The following is a 26,422-nucleotide window of genomic DNA, read 5'->3' on the forward strand; positions in this document are numbered from 1 at the left end:
GGTGACTGTAAAAAAGGAGCAAGCACCTGTAGTAAGTGCCTTAATACAAGTTATAAAAGATGGGCAATAGCTGGATATCTGAGGACTCCTGTTAAACAAAGGAAGTCTGAAATGGCACCCTATTTCCTATATAGTGCACTACTTCTGACCAGAGACCATAGAGCTGTGGTTGAAAGTAGTGCACAATATAGGGATTAGGGTGCCATTTCAGACACACACAGGATCTGAATCTATTACTGTGGTAGATCAAGTTTAGAGAGGGAAAAGCACCTGGTTCACTGAGACCAACATTAGGACCTTTTCAGTTTAGGTAAAAACTCATCCACTGATCATTACTTAAAAATCAAATAAAAATCACACATTTTCAACCTGGGCTCAAGTCAGTGCACATAAACATCGGCATTGTGTTACATAAGTTAGATAAAAATAAAAGGAATTCTACAAATGCCATTCCCTGGAAATTAGACAGAAATCTCTTTAAATACTGGGTGCAACTGTCTAAGGCAACTTTAAATTCGATAGAAAAGGGATCATCTAGAAGTAATGGTGTACAAAGCAGGAATGAAGCTATACAACGTCACATTACTCATTTTCCTTTCACACTGTACAGAGTCCACTTCCTTCAGCTCTGACCAGGCCGGCCAAAATACAAGGCAGTGTAACTTTTTTATCCTACATTTTACTGTGTCTCCCAGACACATTGTATATACACATTCAGGACATACAATACAAACATAAATATGAGCAGGACTTTCTTTCCGTCCCCAAGGCCCAGTTTAAGGCATCCAGACATACTGGACACGATTTTTCTATTGGCTATTCAATGAAATGTTGATCTCATTTTAAAATGCATGAGGACCATTTTTTTTTTGGGGGGGGGGGGGGGGGGACGACGACATTTATACATTTTTCCGATTAGTTGTGCAGTTAGCTACATAAACAGTCAATATGTATTAATCGAACAGAACTTATTGTAATACTACGAATAAAGGTTTAGCTCTGGTGTCCTTCCTTGGGTGTTCAAGGAATCGAAACACCAGAAACCTTAGATAAATAATAGTAGATAGCTTGTCAATTTTTTATGTCACACGAATCAGAAATGTTCTATCAAACATATTTGCCTCAGACGGATCTTAATGTAGATCATAATAAACAAGTTATGACAGGCCCGAGAAAGCATTTTAATGTTGATTATATGCATCTTGTGGCATGATTGTCATGCCAGACCAATATTTGGAACATATTTAGTTAATATCATAATGATATACACATACCAATGCAACCAGATTTAAACTCATTAGGATGGGGTGTGTATTCAAAATAAATGAGTAACTCTTCACTCAAACCAAAAAAAAATGCCAAAACCTAATTTACATTTTCATCTTTGATATAAAAAACCTCCCGAAAAGGGTATTATGTCTGAACACCATAAATATCTATATTTGCCCATGTATGTGTGAATGTATGTTTGTACGCACATACACTAAATCTTTTGCCAACTTGGGTTTTCAGAAGTCTGGAACTGTGTAAGGTTTCAAGAAGTGGTCACCAAGGCCTCACAGATATGTAGGTTCATTCCAACCAAATCATTTATTTGTTGAAAAATCTATAATAGTACTTTGATATTGAACAAGAATAGAATTACAAATACCGTTCAAACCATGTAAAAGGATATGCATGTGGTGCAATTTACTGAATAGGATTTGTTTGACTGAAAAAAAGTACCTTGGATACCCGTGGGGCTTGAGGATCAACTTTGAAAAAAAACTTATTCTAGAGCTTCAACAACAATAATATTGGTTATTATTAACATTGAAAATAATAAAACATGGAAAAACAAGAAGGGGCAAGAGTGGCTGGAGTCTCCTTCGGGCTCGGGTACTTTGGTAGACTAAATCTATCCGTTTTTCTCTCATTCCTCCCTCAGGCCTGGTGACTGGATATGGTGCTCAGAGCATGAGGTCATCAGAACACAGCAGCCACGCTTGCCTATCTTTCTGGGAGATCGCCTTTCGCTGTTCTACGCATTCTGCCTACGTAGGTAAGCCTGCTGTCCGTAAGTATATATATATATATATATATATATAATCATTAATAAATTGACTGGAACAGTTGAGTCTGTGTGGGGAGGATTGGTATGTACACCAGGCTACAAAGCCTCTGAGGGGGGAGTAAGGAGAACAGGGCGTATGGGGCCTTTTTGGGGTTCACCCATCATGAGACTACTCTCTTGGTATCCTCTCCTGCGGCCCTCTATGGGGTATAGTTCATCAGGACATGTATGTGTATACAGCACAGCTCACAAGTTCTTGGTGTTTATGTGTGTTTTGTAATGCTTCGTGAGATGGTCGCTCCTCATGAACCGTTTCTGACACTGGTTGCACTCGAAGCGCTTGTCTCCTACAAGGAAAAGACAGAATAAAATCAGTGGTTTAATTTTCCTGCATAACACAAAACTATGAAAGAGCAATACCATCCTTCTCTGCTGCAAGGGAATCTCTGCTACAAATCTGAGTGCCTGCTTGAGTCCTGGAAACTTCAGCAAAACTTAACATACTGTATGTTAATGTACTGCTCGAGTCCTGACATATGGTGAACACAATGGTGTATCAGAATGTTTTGGCATATGGAGTATTGTCGACTGACTTGTGCTAACCTTGCTGTGTACGTACCTCCTGTGTGTGTGTCCTGGGGTGTGTTCAGTAGGTGGAACACATTTTGAAAACAGGGGCGGTACTATCTGAACTTGTCCAATAAGAACACAGGATTGTCATCATCCATTGCAAAACGTTTTGCTACGGTGCTCCTTACTGAACATGACCCAGTGTGTGTTGCAGACTGACCTACATTTCACCCTACAGTGTGTATCAGCGTGTCTCCTGCGGTGGACAGACCTGTGTGTGTCCTGGCGTGCCGCTGCAGCTCGTCGCTGCGCGTGAAGCGTTTGCCGCAGAAGACCCAGTTGCAGACGAAGGGCCGCTCGCCAGTGTGCAGGCGCACGTGGGCCCGGAGGAGGGACGTTTTCCGGAACGTCTTCTCGCAGCCTGGGATGTGACAGATGTGCTTCCTCTTCCCTACCTCGCCGGGCCTGCACAACACAGAAAACACAAACTTAACTACACTATATATACACAAATGTATGTGGTCACCCCTTCAAATTAGTGGATTTGGCTATTTCAGCCACACCTGTTATTGACAGATGTATAAAATCAAGCACACCGCCACGCAATCTCCATAGACAAACATTGGCAGTAGAATTGCCTTACTGAAGAGCTCAGTGACTTTCAACGTACCACTGTCATAGAATGCCACCTTTCCAACAAGTCAGTTCGTCAAATTTCTGCCCTGCTAGAGCTGCCCCGGTCAACTGTAAGTGCTGTTATTGTGAAGTGGAAACATCTAGGAGCAACAACGGCTCAGCCGGGTAGTGGTAGGCCTCACAACCTCACAGAACGGGACCACCAAGTGCTGAAGTGCGTAAAAATTGTCTGTCCTCGTTTGCAACACTCACTACAGAGTTCCTCTGGAAGCAACGTCAGCACAAGAACTGTTATGTCGAGAGCTTCATGAAATGGGTTTCCATGGCCGAGCAGCCGCACACAAGCCTAAGATCACCATGCGCATTGCCAAGCGTTGACAAGAGTAGTGTAAAGCTCACCATTGGACACTGGAAGTGCGTTCTCTGGAGTGATTAATCATGCTTTACCATCTGGCAGTCCAACGGACGAATCTGGTTTTGGCGGATGCCAGGAGAATTTGACCTAACCCAATGCATAGTGCCAACTGTCAAGTTTGGTGGAGGAGGAATAATGGTCTGGGACTGTTTTTCATGGTTCAGGCTAGGCCCCTTAGTTCCAGTGAGGGGAAATCTTAACACTAGAGCATACAATGACATTCTATACGAATCTGTGCTTCCAACTTTGTGGCAAAAGTTTGGGAAAGGCCCTTTCCTGTTTCAGCATGACAATGTCCCCATGCAAGCGAGGTCCATATAGAAATGGTTTGACGAGATAGGTGTGGAAGAACTTGAGCCCTGATCTCAATCCCATCAAACACCCTTGGGATAAATAGTTACTCCGAATGCGAGCTAATCGCCCAACATCAGAGCCCGACCTAACTAATAATCGTGGCTGAATGGAAGTAAGTCCCTGCAGCAATGTTCCAACATCTTGTGGAAAGCCTTCTGAGAAGAGTGGATGGAGGCTGTTATATGAGAAAAGGGGGGGGGACCAACTCCATATTAATGCCCATAATTTTGGAATGAGATGTTTGACGAACAGGTATCCACATACTTTTGGTCATGTAGTGTATTCGCTTATATTTCTGCTTGGTGCACAGATATTAATAGCAGGAGGATGGAAAGTCGTTGCTTGCAATCGTGGTTGTTTCTCTGTCCCAATCTCACAAAAGGGTACACTTTTGCCATACAGGTATCAGTTTGTATCAACCAAGACTTTCCATTCTGGCAAAAAAATATATGGTTTAATACTGTATATAATGCTTTTTCCCACCAGGTGCTCAGGCCTGTCTCTAGTTTGCTAGTAAGAGCCACTTGCCTCTTCTCTGCGTCCTTACAGTTGGGGCAGGTGCAGGCCATGCGGCGTTTCTTCTCCCCAGGCTGGCCCTGCAGCTCCAGAGCCAGAGTCTGCTCCATCTGCACCTGGTGGCCCTGGGAGGTCACGCCGCCCAGCTGGAGGGCCCCGCCCTGCACCGTCTGCACTGTCAGGTGCTGCTGCCCTGAAAGAACAGTAGAGACATTTTAACATCTTGCACATGTATAATAAAAAAAAAAACCCAATCCACACACACATACTGACACATGACCACTGACACACACATGCAGGCCTCCATTAGCTTGCTAAAAGTCCATTGGAATGAAAAACGTTTTTAAAAGAAGACAGTATGGAAATAGAGTGGATATGGATATGGTCAAGCACTTTTTATATTTGTCACGAACACACACACCTCCTGCATTGGTGATGGTGACGGGCACTCCTTGCACCTGGACCCCGTTAATGTTTATAGTCTGCACGGCCTGGCCCGCCGAGGAGAGCTGGGCCGCGTTCAACGCTATCATCCCCCCCGCCGGAGCTATTTTTGGTAGGGTCCTCTCCTTCCTGCCCCCCGCCAGTGTTCTCTTGGTGGCCCCCACGGACGACAGGGTGGTGGTGACCATGCTGGAGGGCGTGGAAACTGTGGTTTCCTGGAGCTGCACAGTCTGCCATTCGCCTGATGCTGTTTTGATCAGCAGCTGAGAGGAGCACAGGGGTGTCAGACTAACATGGAACAAGTCTGTCAGATTAGGACACATTTCTGTATTAAAAGGCCCACTTTTATGGTTTCATTACATTTCAGCTGTTTGGAAAGCGCATGTGCAATCAATCAAGACTGAATCATGGACACTCTTACTGACAGCTGTGGCTGCTTCGCGTGACGTACTGTTGTCTCTAACTTCTTGCCCTTTGTGCTGTTGTCTGTGCCCAATAATGTTTGTACCATGTTTTGTGCTGCTACCATGTTGTGATGCTGCCATGCTGTTGTCATGTGATGTTGCTACCATGCTGAGTTGTTGTCTCATGTCGCGATGTGCGTTTTGTCCTTTACTTTTATTTTTAATCCCAGCCCCCGTCCCCGCAGGAGGCCTTTTGCCTTTTGGTAGGCCGTCATTGTAAATAAGAATTTGTTCTTAACTGACTTGCCTATTTAAGGTTACATACACAAAAATAAAAATAATAAACATGTGGGTAGCCTGGAGTGAGTGTAGAGAGGTGGTGTGCATGCAGCATCTGTAAGAGTACTGTGTATGTGGCCTGTGTGCATGACGACATTGGCAACTTCAGACTGACCTATCTACAAATCACCTCGCATCCTAACTAAATACTCTGAGTAACTCCTATATCTGTCAGTTTGCTGAGAGAGCTACATTGATGATCTCTAACAACTTGTGTGTGTACCTGAGTGGGCTCTGGTTGCAGGCTGGGTGCAGGCTGTCTCTGGGGGACCTGAGGCAGGGTGGCGGAGGCGGCCTGCACCACCTTCAGGGCCTGCTGGGGGATCTGGACCACCTGCTGCTCCTGTTTCTGCTGCACCAACTGCACCAGCTGCTGCTGGCCCGACCCGGTGTTCTGCACGATCAGGAGCTGGTTACCCGCCTGGGGAGAACACAGAGAGAGCAGCAATGAGACACAGACCTAAATCTGTCCAACACTTACTCATACAGGGACCCCAATACTGGAGGTTGAAGGGTTGATAGAGTAGGATAACCCTCATGTAAAGCATAGCACTTTGAGTTTGAGAAATACAGATGAAACCATTACTCATTTACACTCACAAGCATTGTAGACATATTCAGTAATTAGTACCCCAATCAAGCAAGTGAACTAGTCCACAAGTCATGGTTGACCCCACACCAAATGCAGCAGAACAACAAACATACCTGAATAATATTCTCCCCGGCTTCTAACAATATCGTCTCCATCTGCTCGGGGGGCGGAGAGGTGGTCTGTGGTGGAGGGGCTGCTGCCACCAGCTTCTTCCTTCCTCGTCTGCCCTTCGTTGGAGGGGGAGGAGCTGCTGCTGGCTCCTCTCCGGTGGCTACGTTGAGGGGCAGCGTGAGCCCGCTGGGCAGCCGCACCACGTTGGCTGCATTGGGTTTCCGCCCCCTGGGGGACGGCTTGATGGCCACCGTCTTCTGCGGGGTGATGGGCGCGGTAGCGGGCTGCGGCTGGGGGACCGTCATGGGCGTGGTGATGATGGCCTGGTTGGTACCCGGGATGAGCTGGATCTGTCCGCCCTGCTGCATCATCTGGATGGTCTGTGTGCCTCCCAGCTGCGGCATCACCTGGTACTGGATGTTGGATGTTTGATTCGAGCGGCCAGGGCTCTGCTGGATGGTGAGGACGATGGGGGTGCCGGGGCTGTTGGAGCCCAGGCCCGCTGGCAGCTGGATCACATTTCCTTTAGCGGACAGGAAGCCCAGGTTTTTGTGAGGGGCGGGGGCGATGGGGGCGGGCTTGATGGGGAGGAGACGGCGAGGTTGGGGTTGGGCAGGAGGGGCGCTGACAGGGGCCTGAGCGGCAGGGGGGCCGATCTTACTGCAGGTGGCGGCCAGGAGGGCCAGTGGGGAAGGCTGGGAGTCCTGTACAGGATGAGAGAGAAAGAGAGAGAGAGAGAGAGAGAGACAAATGGTTCGGGGTGGAACAAGTTGGACACAAAGGATTTACTGTTGATACCAGACCCGGGCAAAATCCCCGTCATTTGCATGAAGAAGCGACGCCGATACAGGGGACGCAGGTTCAGGTGCCTTGTGAGAATTCGCCGGTGAGTGGGTAACCCGCCTCTACCATCCGTCCTATTGGCCAATGTTCAGTCATTGAAGAATAAACTGGATGAGCTCAGTTCAAGACTATCCTACCAACGGGACATTAAAAACTGTAATATCTTATGTTTCATATGAGTCGTGGCAGATCGACGACATGGATAATATACAGCTGGCTGGGTTCTGTGCATCGGCAAGACTTAACAGCTGCCTCCGGTAAGACAAGGGGTGGCGGTCTATGTCTATTTGTCAATAACAGCTGGTGCGCAAAATCTAATATTAAGGAAGACTTAAGGTTTTGCTCACTTTAGGGTAGAGTATCTCATGATAAGCTGTAGACCACACTATTTACCAAGAGTTTTCATCTATATTTTTTGTAGATGTCTATTTACCACAACAAACCGATGATGGCACTAAGATCGCACTCAACGAGCTGTGTAAGGCCATAAGCAAACAGGAGAATGCTAATCGAGAGGCGGTACTCCTAGTGGCCGGGGACTTTAATGCAGGGAAACAAATCCTTTTTACCTAATTTCTACCAGCATGTTACATGTGCAACCAGAGGGGGAAAAAATCTAGACCACCTTGACTCCACACACAGAGACGCGTACGAAGCTCTCCTTCGCCCTTCATTTGGCAAATCTGACCATAATAATATCCTCCTGGTTCCTGCTTACAAGCAAAAACTAAAGCAGGAAGTACCAGCGACTCGTCCAATACGGAAGTGGTCAGATGACGCAATTCTAAGCTACAGGACTATTTTGCTAGCAGACTGGAATATGTTCCGGGATTCATCCAATGGCATTGAGGAGTATACCACCTCGGGTCATCGGCTTCATCAATATGTGCATTGATGACGTCGTCCCCCGTAACCAGAAGCCATGGATTACAGGAAACATCCGCACTGAGCTAAAGGGTAGAGCTGCCGCTTTAAAGGGAGTGGGACTCTAACTCGGATGCTTATAAGACATCCAGCTATGCCCTCCAACAAACCATCAAACAGGCAAAGCGTCAATACAGGACTAAGATTGAATCTTACTACACCGGCTCTGACGCTCGTTGGATGTGGCAGGGTTTGCAAACTATTACGGACTACAAAGGGAAGCCCAGCCTCGAGCTGCCCAGTGACACGAGCCTACCAGACAAGCTAAATTACTTCTATGTGCACTTAGACATTGAAGCATGCATGAGAGCAACAACTGTTCCGGACGACTGTGATAGCCAATGTGAATAAGTCCTTTAAACAGGTCAACATTCACAAGGCTGCAAGGCCCGATGGATTACCAGGACGTGTACTACAAGCATGCGCTGCGCTGACCAACTGGCAATTGTATTCACTGACATGTTCAACCTCTCCCTGACCGAGTCTGTAATACCTACATGTTTCAAGCAGACCACCATAGTCCGTGCCCAAGAATACCAAGGTAACCTGCCTAAATGACTACAAACCCGTAGCACTCACATATGTAGCCATGAAGGGCAGTGAAAGGCTGGTCATGGCTCACATCAACACCATCATCCCAGAAACCCTAGACCCACTCCAATTTGCATACCACCCCAAACGATCCACAGACGACGCAATCTATATTGCATTCCATACTGCCCTTTCCCACCTGGACAAAAGGAACACCTACGTGAGAATGCTGTTAATTGATTACAGGTCAGCGTTCAACACCATAGTGCCCTCAAAGCTCATCACTAAGCTAAAGACCCAGGGACTAAACACCTCTCTCTGCAACTCGATCCTGGACTTCCCTCACAGGCCACCCCCAGGTGGCAAGGGTAGGCAACAGCACATCTGCCACACTGATCCTCAACACAGGGGCCCCTCGGGGGTGCGTGCTTAGTCCCCTTCTATACTCCCCATTTACCCACTACTGCGTGGCTAAGCATGACTCCAACATCATCATTTTCCGAGGACACAACAGTGGTAGGCCTGATCACTGACAACAATGAGACAGCCTATAGGGAGGAGGTCAAAGACCTGGCAGTGTGGTTCCAGGACAACAATCTCTCCCTCAAGGTGATCAAGAAAAAGGAGATGATCGTGGACTACAGGAAAAGGAGGGCTGAGCACACCCCCATTCTCATCGACAGGGCTGTAGTGGAGCAGGTTGAGAGCTTCAAGTTGCTTGGTGTCCACATCAACAACAAACTAACATGGTCCAATCACACCAAGACAGTCGTGAAGAGGGCACGACAAAACCTATTCCCTCTCAAGAGACTGAAAAAATTTGGCATGGGTCCTCAGATCCTCAAAAGGTTCTACAGCTGCAACATCGAGAGCATCCTGATTGGTTGCATCACTGCCTGGTATGACAACTGCTCGGCCTCCGACCACAAGGCGTGTAGTGCGAACGGCCCAGTACATCACTGGGGCCAAGCTTCCTGCCATCCAGGATCTCTATACCAGGCGGTGTCAGAGGAACGCCCTAAAAATTGTTGAAGACTCCAGCCACCCTAGTCATAGACTGTTCTCTCTGCTATCGCACAGCAAGCGGTCTAGGACCAAGAGGCTTCTAAACAGCTTCTACCCCCAAGCCATAAGACTCCTGACCATCTAGTCAAATGGCTACCCAGACTAATTGCAGTGCACCCCCCACCCCCTCTTTACACCACTGCTACTCTCTGTTGTCATCTATGCATAGTCACTTTAATAACTCTACCTACATGTACATACTACCTCAACTATCCTGTGCCCCCACACATCGACTCTGTATTGGTACTTCCCGGTATATAGTCTCACTATTATTATTTTACTGCTGCTCTGTAATTACTTGTTACTTTTACCTCTTATAGTTATCCATATTTTTTTCAAACCGCATTGTTGGTTAGGGGCTTGTAAGTAAGCATTTTACCCTAAGGTCTACCTACGCCTGTTGTATTCGGCGCTTGTGACTAATAAAATTTGATTTGAAACACAACAGACCAGCAAAATTGATAAAAGGTTGTGGTGGCAGTAGAAGGAACAGCGGCAACAGGAAAAACCTTGGTACTTTCACACTAATATATGGTAAAGAATGCAAGCGACTTCAATAGCTAACATAGGAAAAAAACATCACCTGATTCTCTCACACACACACCTCCCACTCAACTAGTCTAAAGGCCAGTTTTATTGCTTCTTTAATCACAACAGTTTTCAGCTGTGCTAACATAATTGCAAAAGGGGTTTCTAATGATCAATTAGCCTTTTAAAATGATAAACTTGGATTCGCTAACACAACGTGCCATTGGAACACAGGAGTGATGGTTGCTGATAATGGGACTCTGTATGCCTATGTAGATATTCCATAAAAATACAAATCAGCCGTTTCCAGCTACAATACAGTTGTGGCAAAAAGTTTTGAGAATGACACAAATTTTCACAAAGTCTGCTGCCTCAGTTTGTATGATGGCAATTTGCATATACTCCAGAATGTTATGAAGAGTGATCAGATGAATTGCAAAGTCCCTCTTTGCCATGCAAATTAACTGAATCCCCCAAAAACATTTCCACTGCATTTCAGCTCTGCCACAAAAGGACCAGCTGACATCATGTCAGTGATTCTCTCGTTAACACATGTGAGTGTTGACGAGGACAAGGCTGGAGATCACTCTGTCATGCTGATTGAGTTCGAATAACAGACTGGAAGCTTCAAAATGAGGGTGGTGCTTGGAATCATTGTTCTTCCTCTGTGAACCATGATTACCTGAAAGGAAACACGTGCCGTCATCATTGCTTCGCACAAAAAGGGCTTCACAGGCAAGGATATTGCTGCCAGTAATATTGCACCTAAATCAACCATTTATCAGATCATCAAGAACTTCAAGGAGAGCGGTTCAATTGTTGTGAAGAAGGCTTTAGGGCGCCCAAGAAAGTCCAGCAAGCACTAGGACCGTCTCCTAAAGTTGATTCAGCTGCAGGATCAGGGCACCACCAGTACAGAGCTTGCTCAGTAATGGCAGCAGGCAGGTGTGAGTGCATCTGCACGCATAGTGAGGCAAAGACTTTTGGAGGATAGCCTGGTGTCAAGAAGGGCAGCAAAGAAGCCACTTCTCTCCAGGATAAACATCAGGGACAGACTGATATTCTACAAAATGTACAGGGATTGGACTGCTGAGGACTGGGGTAAAATCATTTTCTCTGATGAATCCTCTTTCCGATTGTTTGGGGCATCCGTAAAAAAGCTTGTCCGGAGAAGACAAGGTGAGTGCTACCATCAGTCCTGTGTCATGCCAACAGTAAAGCATCCTGAGACCATTCATGTGTGGGGTTGCTTCTCAGCCAAGGGAGTGGGCTCACTCACAATTTTGCCTAAGAACACAGCCATGAATAAAGAATGGTACCAACACATCCTCCGAGAGCAACTTCCCCCAACCATCCAGGAACAGTTTGGTGATGAACAATGCCTTTTCCAGCGTGATGGAGCACCTTGCCATAAGGCAAAAGTGATAACTAAGTGGCTCGGGGAACAATACATCGATATTTTGGGTCCATGGCCAGGAAACTCGCCAGACCTTAATCCCATTGAGAACTTGTGGTCAATCCTCAAGAAGCGGGTGGACAAACAAAAAACCAACAAATTCTGACCACCTCCAAGCATTGATTATGCAAGAATGGGCTGCAATCAGTCAGGATGTGGCCCAGCAGTTAATTGACAGCGTGCCAGGGCAGATTGCAGAGGTCTTGAAAGGGAAGGGTCAACACTGCAAATATGGACTCTTTGCATCAACTTCATGTAATTGTCAATAAAAGCCTTTGACACTTATTAAATACTTCAGGAATTATACTTCAGTATTCCATAGTAACATCTGGCAAAAATATCTAAAGACACTGAAGCAGCAAACTTTGTGGAAATGAATGTCATTCTCAAAACTTTTGCCCACGACTGTAGTCATTTACAACATTAACAATGTCTACACTGTATTTCTGATCAGTTTGATGTCATTTTAATGGGGTAAAAAAATGTTTTTATTCCAAAAACAAGGACATTTCTAAGTGACCCCAAACTTTTGAACGGTAATATTACATATTAGAAACGTTGAAGAAACAATACTCCAAGCAGCAGCTCCATACTACTTGTTAGAGCTAGAGAACTGATACTGTATACTGGTTGTTGGGGTGGGCTTGGCGTGGGGGGGTCCGTGGGTGGCTTTTGATAATTTTAATGGATTCCTCATGTCTAACTCATTGTTAGGTAGAATTAAGGTCCAAATTCGATGTTCGTTACTATAATTATTGAAGATATGAATCTTATAAATTAAAATGCCCAATTTGGGTGCCATCAATCGGCTTTACTTATCAGATATCAAATTATATTGCAACAAAACGTTTCAGGAATGCTAATCTTATCCGTTAACTACAGAAATGATTTCTGAACAATCGGAGATGGTGGGTGTCAATGCTCTTTCTTGTGCTTTTTGAAGTGGAGTGACTCTTGTGCAACAAAGCTTGGAGAAAACTTTCTATTTGTTAAAAAAAAAAAACTTATCATGAATTTCACACAGCCCTAGGTGGAACACAGTTTACATACAGGAGGTTAAGCTACATCTCACCATTGGCAACCAATAAAATACATAAACTTCAAAATTCACAATAGGATGGCATTGCTGGACTCAGTATTCACGCTTTAGTCAAATAATGAACCTCTTGGTTAATTTTAAGACACCACTGGGTGATATTTACACATCCGAGAACCACCGAGGACAAGCAGGAAGTAGTCTAGCTGTGACTCACTTGAGAGGAAGTGGCAGAGGGTTGGAGATACTCGCTGGGACTGACAGCAACAGTGGTGGCCATACTGTCCTGTTGATCTGCAACATACATGGAAACACACATTGCATATACTGTAAATAGTCTAACACATTTCAAGTACCAAAAATAATGCAGGTCACTGTCAATACGTCTGCTGCAGAGATTCAGGAAATTATTAAATCCGAGGGAGCTGTTTTGCCCTAAACGCATGCAAAGTAATTCAAATAAGACACAGTACACAAAGGAAAATGGGCACTGCAACTCTAATAGATTAGTTGTGGCTGGCTAGCTACCACCCCGTGAATGCCAGTCACATCAGACTTTGGTGTAAATTGCGTGACCTTTAATCCGTACTAAAAGTGCGGGTCTATGCCAATAAAAGATAGTCAGACTCATGCATTGCTAACTACAACTCCTAGTCTTCAGAATACAGAATTAAAAGGCCCTAAAAAATACAGTATGATAGCTAGCAAATGGGCACAGCAGAGAGCTACTACTTGTGTACAGTGAGTTGGTGGCTACTGTACCTGGCTGAATTCTCACGCAATCTCACAAATAGCTCAAGCATGATAATGTATCGCGAGAGTATTAATACAAAAATTGGACTGTACAAATAATATGCACTGTGGATTATTGGGGTCAATTGCAATCATGACCAATGTGACTGTCTCTTTAAAATCGGATATTTCATGCTTAGAATATTTTTGGAGCGCGGCCTGAAAATAGCGCCGCCATCAAACGTACACAGATAGCCAGCAAACCATTTCGCTTGCAAGAAGCTAACTGGAAGTCAAAAATGAAACAATTAGCTGGCATTGCAAATACTTTCTCGTGCAGCTGACTTTTCAAAGTGAGTGGAACAAACAGCCCATTGCGATACATGCATGTGGAATTTGTTTTAATGTGAGATATCGAAAATGATTATCATCAATGTATAGCTAACAGTAGCTGGAATTACAAACAGGATTCAGCTTTACTGGCTAGTATGCTAAGCTAGATACGCGTAGCAAATCAAACTCTTTGATACTGAAAAAAAGGCAGCCCTTTTCCGGAAGTGCATAGCTGGCTTGCACAATGCTCCTACTCAACAACAAACATAAGGAATTTCCAGCACAAACTGTTCGATGTGTTTTCTTTAACATAGACCAAATTGTTTTACGAAGTACAATGTAATATAAATACCAATGTTTTAATTCCTACCCACCGCTCATGACGACACTCGCTCTCCGTGAGCCTTCAAGAGCAAGCCCCTGGAAGATTCCGCCCACGCTCATGGACCAATCCACGCGCTATTGTTGAATGAAGGATGCCCAGGCCAGCCAATAGACACGAGCTCTCAATGTGATTGAAATTCAATTTTGCCAATGAAAAACATGAAACCTCACACAACCGTCGATGGATGCTATTTTAACCAATGGAGTATACAGATTATGGTCTATGGGGTGGGTTTTAAGGGAAAAGGTGGACCAGGCAAAGGGCCTATTATACTGGTTTTACATTTAAATGACGTCTATAATGTCCAATAAGAGCTCTATGGGACAAATCGGTCAAACTCAGAATGACATCCATTTTGATCAATGAGTTTGTTTTAAGCCATTTGATTCAGGTAATACCTACGACAAAAGCACAGATACAGTATGTTATTAGAATGGATAGGCTATACTCAGTCTGTCATAGTCAACACACAATAAGGCTTACGGATGACGAGGTATGAAGGTAGTGCTGATAAGGGCACAGGGCAAGCTGTTACAAACTCGTTTCTGTCACTCAAACTAAATTACAGCTGATCTGTAGTGATGTAGATCCTCAGGTAATCTATAGTAATAACATGTTTTCTAAATACTCACCTACACCTATGTGAATATCCCAGTCATTAGTCATCTGTTAAAGGTGTAGTAGCGCGATCATTGATCATGCAAAACAGGCTTATTATGCATGATGATCAAGCTTGATTTTGCAAAATGATGTCTAAGGGAACTATCAGACGTGTATTTCTGCTTATTAAAACATTATAGTACCACTTTGCACTAGCACCTGGTGGCCTACCATTTTTAGGCTGATTTGATATATGACATGGATAATACGCCTATAGAGAAGGTGTATTCAAGGTTTACCCTACAAGGTCCGGAAGCCTGCAAGTGCTCTGTTCTACCTGATCATTCATTTTACCACCTCATCTAAATCAGTCCCTGATTAGAGGTGAACGATGAAAACAAGCAGTGGAACGAACTGGCTTCAAGGTCCAGAGTTGAGTTTGATGGGTATAGAGGGCAAGAATTTGAAACCAGTCAGCAACAAGAGACCAGTTCATGGTTAGGGTCATTTCCATTTCAACACAATCAGTAAAATAATTACACACAAAAATTCAGCTCAGAATTGAAAATATCAAATAATTAAACCCTTAGTGTAGACCTGCTGGACCTTCTTATCCAATTTCCTATTTCAATATATAATCACAAACCCATTTACACAACTGGATTCTCTCTATAGAGGCCAATCACCAATACTGCTGGCATAGTTAGATGCCAAGTTCATGTGTTGTCCATCCATTAAGTTGGCCCCCAACAAGCATGTGTGTTTCAGCAGTCCTCATTCTCTGTATTACAATTCAAGTGGGTCAGAAGTTTACATACACTAAGTTGACTGTGCCTTTAAACAGCTTGGACAATTCCATAAAATGATGTCATAGCTTTAGAAGCTTCTGACAGGCTAATTGACATAATTTGAGTCATTTGGAGGTGTACCCGTGGATGTATTTCAAGGCCTACCTTCAAACTCAGTGCCTCTTTGCTTGACATCATGGGAAAATCAAAAGAAATAGACCTCCACAAGTCTGGTTCATCCTTGGGAGAAATTTCCAAACGCCCGAAGGTACCACGTTTATCTGTACAAACAATAGTATGCAAGTATAAACACCATGGGACCACACAACCATCATACTGCTCAGGAAAGAGACGTGTCCTAGAGATGAATGTATTTTGTTTCCCCCGAAAAGTGCAAATCAACCCCAAAACAACAGCAAAGGATATTGTGAAGATGCTGGAGGAAACAGATACTAAAGTATCTATATTCACAGTCAAATGAGTCCTATATCGACATAACCTGAAAGGCCGCTCAGCAAGGAAGAAGCCACTGCTCCAAAACTGCCGTAAAAAGCCAGATTACGGTTTGCAACTGCACATGGGGACAAAGATCGTACTTTTTGGAGAAATGTCCTCTGGTCTGATGAAACAGAAATATAACTATTTGGCCATAATGGGGGAGGCTTGCAAGCCAAAGAACACCATCCCAACCGTGAAGCACGGGGGTGGAAGCATGTCATGTCATGTCACAGCATGTCATCATGTTGTGGGGGTGCTTTGCTGCAGGAGGGACTGGTGCACTTCACAAAAGAGATGGCATCATGAGGCCGGAAAATTAGGTGGATATATTGAAGCATCTCAAGACATCAGTCAGGAAGCTTGGACGCAAATGACCCCAAGCATACTTCCAAAGTTGTAGCAAAATCACTTAAGGACAACAAAGTCAAAGTATTGGAGTGGCCATCAAAAAGCCCTGACCTCAATCCTATAGAATATTTGTGGGCAGAACTGAAAAAGTGTGCGAGCACGGAGGCCTATAAACCTGACTCAGTTACACCAGCTCTGTCAGGAGGAATGGGCCAAAATTCACCCAACTTATTGTGGGAAGCTTGTGGAAGGCTACCTGAAACGTTTGACCCAAGTTAAACAATTTAAAGGCAACGCTACCAACTACTAATTGAGTGTATGTAAACTTCTGACCCACTGGGAATGTGATGAAAGAAATAAAAGCTGAAATAAATCACTCTACTATTATTCTGACATTTCACATTCTTAAAATAAAGTGGTGATCCTAACTGACCTAAAACAGGAATTTTTTACTCGGATTAAATGTCAGGAATTGTGAAAAACTGAGTTTAAATGTAAACTTCCGACTTCAACTCTATGTGTGGTTTGAGGTGTGCATTACCCTCAGAACAGTCTCAATTCGTCGGGGCATGGACTCTACAAGGTGTGAAGCGTGTTCCACAGGGATGCTGGACCATGTTGACTCCAAAGCTTCCCACAGTTTTGTTAAGTTGGCTGGATATCCTTTGGGGCGATGGACCATTGTTGATACACACAGGAAACTGTTGAGCGTGAAAAACCCAGCAGCGTTGCAGTTCTTGACACACTCAAACCGGTGCGCCTGGCACCTGCTACCACTTTATTTCAGTCAATTAAAAATGATTGTGCGGGCCTCCCGGGTGGCGCAGTGGTTAAGGGCGCTGCACTGCAAGTCCAACCGTTAAAGTTTGCTTTCTAGAAGAAAAACTAGAATAAATTTGAACTTCATTTGTTTTGCTCTGTGCCATCAGAGTCCCTGGGTTCGCACCCAGGCTCTGTCGTAACTGGCCGCGACCGGGAGGTCCGTGGGGCGACGCACAATTGGCCTAGCGTCGTCTGGGTTAGGGAGGGATTGGTCGGTGGGGATCTCCTTGTCTCATCGCGCACCAGCGACTCCTGTGGCGGGCCGGGCGCAGTGCGCGCTAGCCAAGGTTGCCAGGTGCACGGTGTTTCCTCCGACACATTGGTGCGGCTGGCTTCCGGGTTGGATGAGCGCTGTGTTAAGAAGCAGTATGGCTGGTTGGGTTGTGTATCGGAGGACGCATGACTTTCAACCTTCGTCTCTCCCGAGCCCGTACGGGAGTTGTAGCAATGAGACAAGATAGTAGCTACTACAACAATTGGATACCACGAAATTGGGGAGAAAAAGGGGTAAAAAAAATATATTAAAAAAAATAAAAATGATTGTGCAAAAGAGGGAAGCCATATTTTTTCTCTTTTACTGAAAATGCTGAGCCTGTGGCCAGCTTGGGGTACGGAGGAACAGAATGATGAGCAAGTTACAATCAGGGATTTTTTGACAATTAAAACCAACAAACAAAGATCAACCATGGCCTCCTGTGGGCCAGTCCACAACAACCCTCATAGCAACAGGAGGGAAGAAAACAAGGAAATTATGATAATTGGAAAAAATAGCAGTACAAATGGACCAGTGCATCAACTTCAGTTCATAGGTACAGTGAATATCTGTCTAGGGATTGATTCAAAGTCTAGGTTCAAGTTGTTGTTTTTTTGTTTTCAGGTTGTTTACAGGCTAGAAGAGTCCGTTCTCCTGTCCGTTCTCAATGAGGCTGTGTCCTTTTTTGTCCCTGCCCCATGTGTGCCCGCCGTATGGACAATTTTCCAGCATTCCACTTCTGTCCCTTTCTACTCTCATTGGTCAAAGTCAAGAGAAGGCATGGTCATCTGGATCCCTTTGACTGCAGCTGACTGGATACAGAGGGTGCCCGAGGACTTTGATTGGCTGATGCTGGAAGACTGGCAGACCAGCAGACACCTCTTCCAGTTACGTCTGAGACTCGGCCACTTGTTCTACTCCAGCCCCTGGTCGAATGCTCTTGATTGACAGGTACATCTCTTCCTCTGCATCGTAGTAGTAGAACTTCCTCAGGTACATGATCAGTGGTCTGGAGAGGGAGAGGTCAAATGCAGAAAGATGCCTTTACATTATGTTTAGCATGCGAGGTAGTATTCTCCCTGTGTATAACACTCTCCGTAAAAGAAAGGAAACTGATGAGGATGATGATGGATTGCATTAAAGTACAGCTGCTTTTTATAGCACTTTTCACTTGGTCTCAAAGCACATCATCCAGGTCTAGTCTGTCAGCAATCAAGGATTATTTCCTTGATGTATTTATTTAGACTAAAATAATATGCTGAGGCATTTCTGTCAAAGCTCGGGAGAGAATGCTATTTCACTAACAACTATTTCCAAGAAAACAAATACAAGGTTAAAATGAATGACTAAATAAATATTTGGATAAATTGAGTATGGCAGTACTTGGGCAGCGGCAGCTCCTGGATGTGGTCGATGCGGACCATTTGTCGGATGCAGAAGCGGCAGAGGTGCTGCAGGGACTTGACGTTGCTGAACCGGGACACTGGGTAGAGCAGCTGCACCGGGGTAGGGGGAAGCCCTGGAACACACACACACGAATGAGCACAAACAACCAATACAGATGCTCGTAACCTCTCAGCAACCTTGTATGCTATGCTTACTGTCATTCCAACCACTACACTATGTGGTAGTTCACATAAACATCTAATTGGTTAGGCCGTGTAGGAATGGGGGCCGTTTTTTACCTGGCACACGTGATCGCAGGAAGTAGAGGAATTTTCCATTCTTGGAGTGCATGATGGCTCGCTCGATAAACTCCACCACAGAATGACATCGGTCCTCAAACTTGGGGTGACACCACAAGCTGAATGTCCCTATAGATGGAGACATGGAAGGGACACACACCTTAAGGTTACAACGAACACTTACACGTACATACCATTTAAAGGGGAATGAAATAGAACCAAATACCATTTAAAGGGGAATGAAATAGAACCTTGTGGTACCACTTTATTTAAAGTGTTCAGGTATAATGCTTTATTACTTGTTATAGGCACGTATTATGTCATCTGTCACTTGTTTTTCTCAACTACCCTGTGAGTTGGGTGGCTGATATGTGCTGTATGTGTAAAAACATAAATAGAATTAACTGCATGCTTTCTGTCTGTCATATATTTACACTGCATGATGAATGTGTCTGTATGTGAGTAAATCCCGTTAGAAGTGCTTTATGCGTATGCCATGTATATATGCGAGCATGTCTTTGTCGTTCACCCAATTTGTGTGCGGGTGACTCACCATGTTGCTTTGTGTGCGTGTGTGTGTCTGTGTGTGTGTGTGCCTGCCTTTGTGTGTGTGTATGTGTGTCAATAAACATACTGACTGAGTAGCTACAACATTTATATTTGTGTGATTGACTGACTGTGTGCGCGTTTCTGCGTATTTCCTGTACACAGGACTCACCTCTGTAGTGCTCCATGAGCATGTGGTGTGTGTAACTCACCTCTGTAGTGCTCCATGCGCGTGTGGTGTGTGTAACTCACCCCTGTAGTGCTCCATGAGCGTGTGGTGTGTGTAACTCCCCTCTCTAGTGCTCCATGCGCGTGTGGTGTGTGTAACTCACCTCTGTAGTGCTCCATGCGCGTGTGGTGTGTGTAACTCACCTCTGTAGTGCTCCATGCGCGTGTGGTGTGTGTAACTCACCTCTGTAGTGCTCCATGCGCGTATGGTGTGTGACTCCCTGGGAGCGGAAGCTGAGGCTGAGGATGTAGCGGGGGTCAGAGCTGTCCCTCACCAGGAACGCCCCGTCAGGCTTCCCCTTCAACTTCATCTCTGCATCTTCCCAGTTCATAGGACCCCAATACCAGCCACACTGGGGATAGACATGTAAGTGATTATGAAAAATAGAAACATACACACAGACACACACACACACCATCCGTAGAATCAAATATAAACGTAGAACTGAATGAATGTCGTGAAGAAGTTTTCATCAATTAAAGGTTTGTTATCACACACCCACTAACACCAAGGCAGTTATCATGAATTAAATATTTGTACCTATTTGTTAGTATGTAACCCAATTGATTAGTAGTGAGTCTATATTCAGTCAGTCAGTATGTATGTGTATGTGTGTCGTTGAGTGGGTTCGCAATTACCTTTTCCAGCTCTCTCAGACTAGCGGTGAAGTTGCTGGCCTCAGGCCGCCTCAGAGGACAGAGCCTTGGGGGCGGGGCCAACCTGGAAGAGGGAGGAGCTGAGATGAGCTGTGAAGAGGTAGAGTGAGGCAGGGCCCGGAGGAATGCATCTGAAACAAATAAGAGAAATATTCAGCTAGACACAATGATATGAATGTGTAGCCCAACCCATTACATTTGGCATAAATGGGAGTTGCAAGAAAGTTCAAGTCACACGCATAGATCTCAAGTTAGGACTTGTTACTAATAGATGATAACGGTGTTCAATTTGAGCAAGACTGCTTAGACAGACCAGGTGCCACAAATACTAATTCTCAAGGCATATAATGAAAAGATCAGACAAGCATTGGTTTGCGACCGCACACCTTCACAAATCATTTCCACGCTGATCGGTCTGTATAGTCTTTCCTGAATACAAGCACTTACAGTATTTGACCTGAGGGCAATTATACAACCTTCACCCCAACACGCGAGTGTCACAACATATCACTCTACGAACTTAGGCATTGGCCGACAGGCACACAGGTTTTTATGTTACATATATATTCATACCTGCAGATGTTATACATGTTTATGATTACTGATATATTCACACATGTTTATAAATACAGCATTATAAATATATCTTATTGGTACTGTTTTGTATTATTATTGGTCTTTTCAGAGTCTTTGGCTCTGGCCATTACGTGCTCTATTACGACACCGTCCGCCCGTTTGCCCCATGCACAGCTCCCAGCTCTCTGCTCTCTGGTGTCTTACCATTGAGGCTGATACTATGCTGGATGGTGGCATGGGAGGGATGAGGAGGAGGAAGAGGCAGGGGGAGGGACTGTAGGGAGGCCCCCATAACACCCACTAGGAAAGGACCAGGCTGCGGCCCACCTATGTCATCTGGAACAGAGCAGGGGGGGGGGGGGGGGGGGGAGGTTTCAGACCAGGGAGGGGTCTAGATCACAGGCTTTCTCAACTCCTCTCCTCTGGACCCACTGTGATGTGAAGTTTTCATCTCAACTTTTTTTGCACTGTTCATTTTTTGATACATATTTTGATTTATTTAAATGTACTCCTTGAAGTATTCTAGGGTAATTAACAAATCAAAACGACATCCGATGTAATTTTAGATTTTTAGGTTGCCAGAAATGGGTGATTCAACGTGACATTCAGTAAATTGGTTTGTCCTTGTACCACTGCTTGGCTGAACATTCAATTCTGATAGGTCGAGAGGGTGGGTCCCCAGGATCGACGTTGAGAAACGCTGGTCTATAAAGGCCACAATACAACAGTCCCTCAGACTTATGGCTGTCGATGTGAGTGTTGCCGTGGGGATCAGAGATGGTGTAAAGCTATTAGGCTCTCCATCACCATAGAACAGAATGAGTATGTTTACATACTGTGATATTGCTTTCAGGAGAGGGAGGTAATACGGTGGCTATAGGACAGTAGGGTGAGTGAGGGTGTGCAGGAATAATTTTTAGTGTTTGCGTTTGCCTTCAGGTAGAAACATAGGCAAAAGAGATGCGTAAAAGAAAGGGAGAGACAACAGAGAAAAATAGACTACTCTACAGAGACACACATGGAGAGAAAGAACAGAGAGAAAGAAAGGAGGTAAAGTACCTAATAGACTGAGACTTCTGCGTGGTGGAGGTGGAGGCGTGGGAGGGTGCCGAGTGTTCGCTCCTCTCCTCGAAATATCCACATCCACCAATGAAACAGTCTCACCTGCACCCAGAAATGGAAAGAAGGAAAGAGAAAGAGAGAGAGAGGGAATGTGAGAAAGGAAATGATAGAGGAAGAGAGTGATGCCACTAAAGAGACATGAGTTCTTGGACCAGAGTTTGCCTCTTCAGCCAAGAAATGGCAGAGCCCCTTACCAGTGAAAGGAGCAAAGGAAGCAGGAGAGAAGGCACTTTGGGCCCTGGTCATTCTGGGTTGGCTATGGCAAGAGAAAGACAGCAAAATAGGAATGAAATAAGTTATAGAGGGATGGAATATAGAGGTGATAGGGTGAAAAATAGATATTAGCTAGGTAGCTTAGATTTAGAAGAAACAAAAACAGATTTTGAAAATATTCTGACAGTTATGGGTCTATAGTATCCTGATATAAATTATAGGCATATAATCAGTAATTACTCACGATGCTTAAAAGTGTTGAAGTCCTTACCTGTCCACGTCATGCTCCCCACCACTTCCACTGGCCATATCCGTCAGACTTCCAGCGGAGGAGATTGAAAAGGCCACTGATGGCCTCTTATCCAGAAGGGTATTGGAACCACTACAGCTTTTAGTTCTGAAAAGTTTACTCAGGCGTATTTTAAGTGAACCCTTTCTGGACTTCCCTGGAACTTTTAGTGTTTTCTCTCCGTCGCTTCCCCGACCGTTTGGAGTCCGGGGCGCACTGACGCACTTGTCTGCCCGCTTCCGTGGTGTTGATGCCTGGCTAGGGTTTGGACTGACAGGTCGGTCCGAGCTTGGTGTAGCCGCAGAGGCCCCAGGTAATTTCGACACCTCCGGATTCTGTTCTGTATCTCCCGGGCTCGGTTGAGTTGGGTTAGGTGCGTTTCCATGCAGGCTACATACTTGTGCGTCACCGTGCGCCGACGGACAAGGTTCTCCAGCCACCCCTTCCATCTGTCTGGTCAACTCTGCTTGAAAGCTACTGAGAGAAAATGCACCGGACATCTTTTGAACTCGACGTGCTCGACTTTCATCCGAATCGTCCTCCGGGCAGCCAGTGATACCCAGGCTGGCCACGTCCCCAGTCCCAAGCCCCTCCAGCACCAACAAAGCATCGCTAGTCTCAGTCGGGTCATCCCCATGCCCCATCCCCGCAGGTGCCGGCCCATGTGCACCCTGACACGAGCACTGGGGCATCTCCCCGTCCTTGAATAATATCTTGGGTACCGCGCCGAGCCCCAGCTCCCCGAACCTTCTGGCCAGGTCGAACACTGGGCCGTTGGGCAGTTCCCCGGTTGTGCACCCCCATTTCGACTCTATCATGGTGAGAGGATTGGATTTATCCGATAAGGGATGCCAGTCTAATGGGTTGGTGATCAAACGGTGCCGATGACATAGCTCACCTCCCTCGATATCGGCAGCAACCGTGGATAATGCCACCCGGGGATGCAGACCCCAGCTCCGGGACAGATGGTTCTGCTGTTGCGTGTCGCCGGCGCTGAGCGTGTTGTTATTGATGCCTCCGCTTATGTCGGAGACAGAGCCGGAGGTCTTGTCCAAACCAATATGTTCCCTCGACTGATTCCGACCGTCGGATTCACGGTCTAAAATCTCCTCACCATCCCTCAATATGTTAGGAAACACAAGGAGCCGAGGCCGTAAGCCGCCTCTGTGAGCGAACTCAAAGCCCTTGGCCTCCATAGAGCTCTGTGGAGGAAGAGTAATAGACACCGAAGGTCTAGTTGCCATCACCCCGGTGTCAGGTGCCGCCGTTCCGCAGCTCTGTTGTGCATTGTTCAGCGAAGAGAGATGCCCGGAATGCGCGAGGCCTGTCTTGGGATCTCGGGAGAATTCCAAGCCCCCTTTCATGTTGCTATGAGCCAAGACCTCTTTACCGAGTCCTGCCACCACTCCACCCGACGACAGATTCCCATTCTCCTCGTCTAAGCGGTCATCCTCGGCCGCGGAAACCAGGCGCATCAAGACAAAATCGGGAGACATATCTTGCGCGTTGTTCATAATTATTCCTCAATTCACGAAAGGGAATAAACGATTTCAACGCTTCACATAGCTACCGCCGTTTGATGGATCCCCGTTGTCATATAATGAAGAAAGGCCAAAGCGCTATCTACCATAAATAGGCTACGAGCGAATAAACTATTTAAAGCGTTCTTTCATTATCGCACAGATAAGCACCTACAAAAAAAACGACATCCATTTCTATTCTAACGAAGACCGAGCGAGTGCACGCATGAATATATCCAGCTTGCTGTTGTAAGCAGTCGAACCCCGGGGTCAAACATACGGTCTCATTTGTTAGAATAAAAAGCCTCACAAGTCTGACCACTCTCTTTCTCTCGCTATCTCTATCTCTCTCATGTTCCCAGCGAAGCCCCACCCGCTCCCTCACTTCCGCAAATCCTATGCGTTCGTTCTGTGTTCAGTGTGTCCCTTGTCTCCCTCCCCCCATTTCTCTCTCCCTGTGGCGTGAAGTGATGAGAGAGAGAAATCAAATAAAAGTTTATTGGTCGCATACACAGATCTGCAGATGTTATCGCAGGTGCAGCGAAATGCCTGTGTTTTCTAGCTCCAACAGTGCAGTAATATCTAGCAATACAAAAAAAAATACACACAAAATAACACAAATAATTAATCATTTCAGAATGCTAGGCTGCTTTGCAATTAGTGACATGCATAGTAGCCTAAATATTACAACATCCAAATTGATCCAATTATTGACATTGATTGGGGGAAATTAATTCAATACAAGACTACATTTGGTGTTGCTGAATTTGATTGATTGATGGCTGTATAATAGGCTATGGATTGATTCGTTGCAAGAATCAGCATGGTACTAACATCCCTAATAGCTTAGGTAATAATAAACATTTACTATTCAAGGCCTATTTTGAATTCACTGCACGTCTTAGGAAATGATAGGACGACTTCAACAAATTAGTCCATTATTTTCTCCGGTGCACAGAATAAAAATCTGACCACTTGTGCCAATGGCTGTGGGCAGTGCTGGGCACCTGATCTGCTCAGTCTGTTCTTGGCATCTCACCGCCCAGTCTTCGCCAAACTTAAAAGCTGTGTCAATTTCAGTTCAATTTGGCTCGGGAAGAAACAATCTAACATTGTGCTATTAAAGTGACTAAGGAAATTAGGGGAGGAAAAATAAGAAATAAAGATTCGGAATCTATTCTATTCCAGACTGTGCCACATCATCAAAACTTCCTGGACGAGAGTCATCGCATAGGCCCTCACACTATGTGACTGCACTTGATGTGACTGCACTTAAAAACATAAATCTGGTGATTCAGCAATCCACGTGTCACTTATAAAATGTAATGTCATAGAATAGAACAGGATAGAATATAAAGTCCATCAATTCATTTGCAAAAGATAAATCATCAATGCATGGGCGTTTATAATTAGACCTCCCCTATCATAACCATTTGACTTCCACTTGTAGCCTGCTAGATTCAGAGGAGTGGCCTCCTAGACTGCACTCATTGTTCCCCAATTAAAGTGATAAGACATGATTTGGGAATTCTAGAGCCTTCCATCAGAGCAAGCAGCACTGTCCTGAGCTTGACAACCTACATTTCAGCAATGCCTATCTGCCCTTGTTGGATACCCCATTTCGGATTTCAGAATGCTATCAATTTCCTCCACTTGTCATATACAATACATACCACCTTGCAGACAAAGGATGGCAAAAGGTTTTCATCCATAAATCATGACTCATTCAATCCGTTGTAAAAAATATTTTATTTTTTAATTACATCTCTCAACCAGAAGGTGGTGCTACAGGCCACCAATGATGGTAAACCCACTGAAGCCCAGTTTAATACAAATGATCATCGTAGAATGGATGGACAGACATTAAATTCTTGATGAGTGCTAGCTAGTATGTAAACACATATATTTTTGTCAATGAGATGGTGCAGGGTAATGCATTATCATGATCACAGATAATGTTTCATTCAAAAGCTGCTTATACAGGTAATGTTGGGCAGGGCTGGCAACACA

At 45.1% G+C, this 26,422-nt stretch overlaps 2 protein-coding genes across 5 annotated transcripts; both read right to left on the reverse strand.

The window, feature by feature from the left end:
* Positions 1 to 1,565: 1,565 nt before the first annotated feature.
* On the reverse strand, positions 1,566 to 14,419 carry LOC139424596 (transcription factor Sp2-like). Of its 3 annotated transcripts, none has more exons than XM_071176585.1 (8): positions 14,257 to 14,419; positions 13,035 to 13,111; positions 6,437 to 7,138; positions 5,955 to 6,152; positions 4,966 to 5,251; positions 4,557 to 4,737; positions 2,895 to 3,088; positions 1,566 to 2,400 (listed from the first exon to the last, which is right to left on the reverse strand). In XM_071176585.1, the coding sequence occupies exons 1-8, from the start codon at positions 14,324 to 14,326 to the stop codon at positions 2,300 to 2,302; spliced, it is 1,809 nt and encodes a 602-aa protein (XP_071032686.1). In that variant the 5' UTR covers positions 14,327 to 14,419; the 3' UTR covers positions 1,566 to 2,299. The 3 variants fall into 3 exon arrangements, with proteins under 3 accessions (XP_071032686.1, XP_071032688.1, XP_071032687.1); XM_071176587.1 differs by having other exon boundaries at positions 2,081 to 2,400; positions 14,253 to 14,274; XM_071176586.1 differs by lacking the exon at positions 14,257 to 14,419 and adding an exon at positions 14,235 to 14,251 and having other exon boundaries at positions 2,081 to 2,400.
* Positions 14,420 to 16,946: 2,527 nt separating this feature from the next.
* LOC139423831 (suppressor of cytokine signaling 7-like) lies at positions 16,947 to 24,791 on the reverse strand. 2 transcript variants are annotated; one of them, XM_071175468.1, is made up of 10 exons: positions 22,875 to 24,791; positions 22,585 to 22,646; positions 22,328 to 22,432; positions 21,473 to 21,604; positions 20,675 to 20,823; positions 20,220 to 20,388; positions 19,262 to 19,390; positions 18,960 to 19,095; positions 17,870 to 18,585; positions 16,947 to 17,312 (listed from the first exon to the last, which is right to left on the reverse strand). In XM_071175468.1, the coding sequence occupies exons 1-9, from the start codon at positions 24,404 to 24,406 to the stop codon at positions 18,465 to 18,467; spliced, it is 2,535 nt and encodes an 844-aa protein (XP_071031569.1). In that variant the 5' UTR covers positions 24,407 to 24,791; the 3' UTR covers positions 16,947 to 17,312; positions 17,870 to 18,464. The 2 variants fall into 2 exon arrangements, with proteins under 2 accessions (XP_071031569.1, XP_071031571.1); XM_071175470.1 differs by lacking the exons at positions 16,947 to 17,312; positions 21,473 to 21,604 and having other exon boundaries at positions 18,186 to 18,585; positions 22,875 to 24,722.
* Between the last annotated feature and the right edge of the window lie 1,631 nt (positions 24,792 to 26,422).

Source organism: Oncorhynchus clarkii, chromosome 13 (assembly GCF_045791955.1).
Source record: "Oncorhynchus clarkii lewisi isolate Uvic-CL-2024 chromosome 13, UVic_Ocla_1.0, whole genome shotgun sequence".
In the NCBI taxonomy this organism is placed as follows: Eukaryota; Metazoa; Chordata; class Actinopteri; order Salmoniformes; family Salmonidae; genus Oncorhynchus; species Oncorhynchus clarkii.

Excerpts from the sequence above, each read along its gene's own strand:
- LOC139423831 (XM_071175468.1), bottom strand. The coding sequence starts at position 24,406 with ATGAACAACGCGCAAGATATGTCTCCCGATTTTGTCTTGATGCGCCTG. Across the intron at positions 21,605-22,327 it reads CAGAAGTCTCAGTCTATTAG|ATGACATAGGTGGGCCGCAG; the intron begins GTACTTTACCTC and ends GCTCTGTTCCAG. Across the intron at positions 18,586-18,959 it reads CAGGAGCTGCCGCTGCCCAA|ACCACTGATCATGTACCTGA; the intron begins GTACTGCCATAC and ends CTCCCTCTCCAG.
- LOC139424596 (XM_071176585.1), bottom strand. The coding sequence starts at position 14,326 with ATGAGCGTGGGCGGAATCTTCCAGGGGCTTGCTCTTGAAGGCTCACGG. Across the intron at positions 7,139-13,034 it reads CCTCTGCCACTTCCTCTCAA|GACTCCCAGCCTTCCCCACT; the intron begins GTGAGTCACAGC and ends CATCCTGTACAG. Across the intron at positions 4,738-4,965 it reads CACCATCACCAATGCAGGAG|GGCAGCAGCACCTGACAGTG; the intron begins GTGTGTGTGTTC and ends CTGTTCTTTCAG.